The 1,013-nt window shown below is 66.4% G+C and overlaps 1 protein-coding gene across 1 annotated transcript in view; it reads right to left on the reverse strand.

Annotated features, from left to right (window-relative positions):
* Positions 1-429: 429 nt before the first annotated feature.
* Ier2 (immediate early response 2) overlaps positions 430-1,013 on the reverse strand; it is a 1,059-nt gene continuing 475 nt past the window's right edge. Inside the window, 1 exon segment of the mRNA XM_033757549.1 lies at positions 430-1,013. This exon segment is cut by the window's right edge and continues 30 nt beyond it. Coding sequence (XP_033613440.1) covers positions 653-1,013 — 361 coding nt within the window. The 3' untranslated portion in view covers positions 430-652.

Below are 1,013 nucleotides of genomic sequence, written 5' to 3' on the forward strand. Positions count from 1 at the left end.
CTCCCCACGCCTGCCCCATGACGCAACGGTGACCGCTTGCACAAGTATGTCAGCGGAGGGGCCGGGGAACGCCTGGAATTCTCTGAGCCTGGCAGGGCAAACACTGGAAAGTCTTTAGAGGGCGGTCCAGCGCTTGATAAAAAACTAAAAAAAAAAAAAATCAAGTCCGACCCTGAGATTGATAGACAGAGGCTGCCCTCTCCCAGAGTAGGAGAGGCCGAGGCCCAGGTCCCAGTCCGCAAATCAGCACCTCTGGGCGCCGTGGGGCTTGGAGAAGGCGCCCTCGCCCCTGGCTCGTAGGTCGCCGTGGAGCGGTAGCGACGATCCCCGGAGCACGATCCCTCTGAGGCTCCCGCAGTCTGGGCGGCAGCCCCATTCCTCCTGACTCCGGACGGCTCCAGGGCCCTGGAGCGTAACGCTTCTGGGCGCCGTGGGGCTTGCGGAAGGCGCCCTCGCCCCTGGCTCGTAGGTCGCCGTGGAGCGGTAGCGACGATCCCCGGAGCACGATCCCTCTGAGGCTCCCGCAGTCTGGGCGGCAGCCCCATTCCTCCTGACTCCGGACGGCTCCAGCGCCCTGGGGAGCGTAACGCTTCAGATTTCGCGTTCTGGCCGACTGCATGGCGCACTCCGGCTCCGGCAGCGGGCTAAGTCCTCAGAAAGCTACCACGGCACGCACAAGCACGCTCAGCACCGGGTCCGCCGGGCGACAGACCGGTTTGGCATCGCGCGCAGGGGGCGAAGTCGTTGGCGTGGTGGGGCCGCAGTTCAGAAGCCCTGAGAAGTTCCGCTGCAGCACGCGCGCCAGGTTGGGAAAGGCGCCTTCTGCCTGCGCAAGAGGGGGCAGCAGGTGATCGGGGACCTCCGACGACGCCTCCTCCGCCTCCTCCTGCTCCTCTAGGCGGGCCTTCTTGCTAGGGACTAGTCCGGTGTCCACACCATCGCTCAGACTACTGCTGCGGCGCTTGCGGCCGACCCTGGCGGGGCGCGGGGAAGAGCGGGCCAGCGTCTCCGCG

Source organism: Fukomys damarensis, unplaced genomic scaffold, assembly GCF_012274545.1.
Source record: "Fukomys damarensis isolate Sample0158 unplaced genomic scaffold, DMR_v1.0_HiC HiC_scaffold_30, whole genome shotgun sequence".
NCBI classification, from domain to species: Eukaryota; Metazoa; Chordata; class Mammalia; order Rodentia; family Bathyergidae; genus Fukomys; species Fukomys damarensis.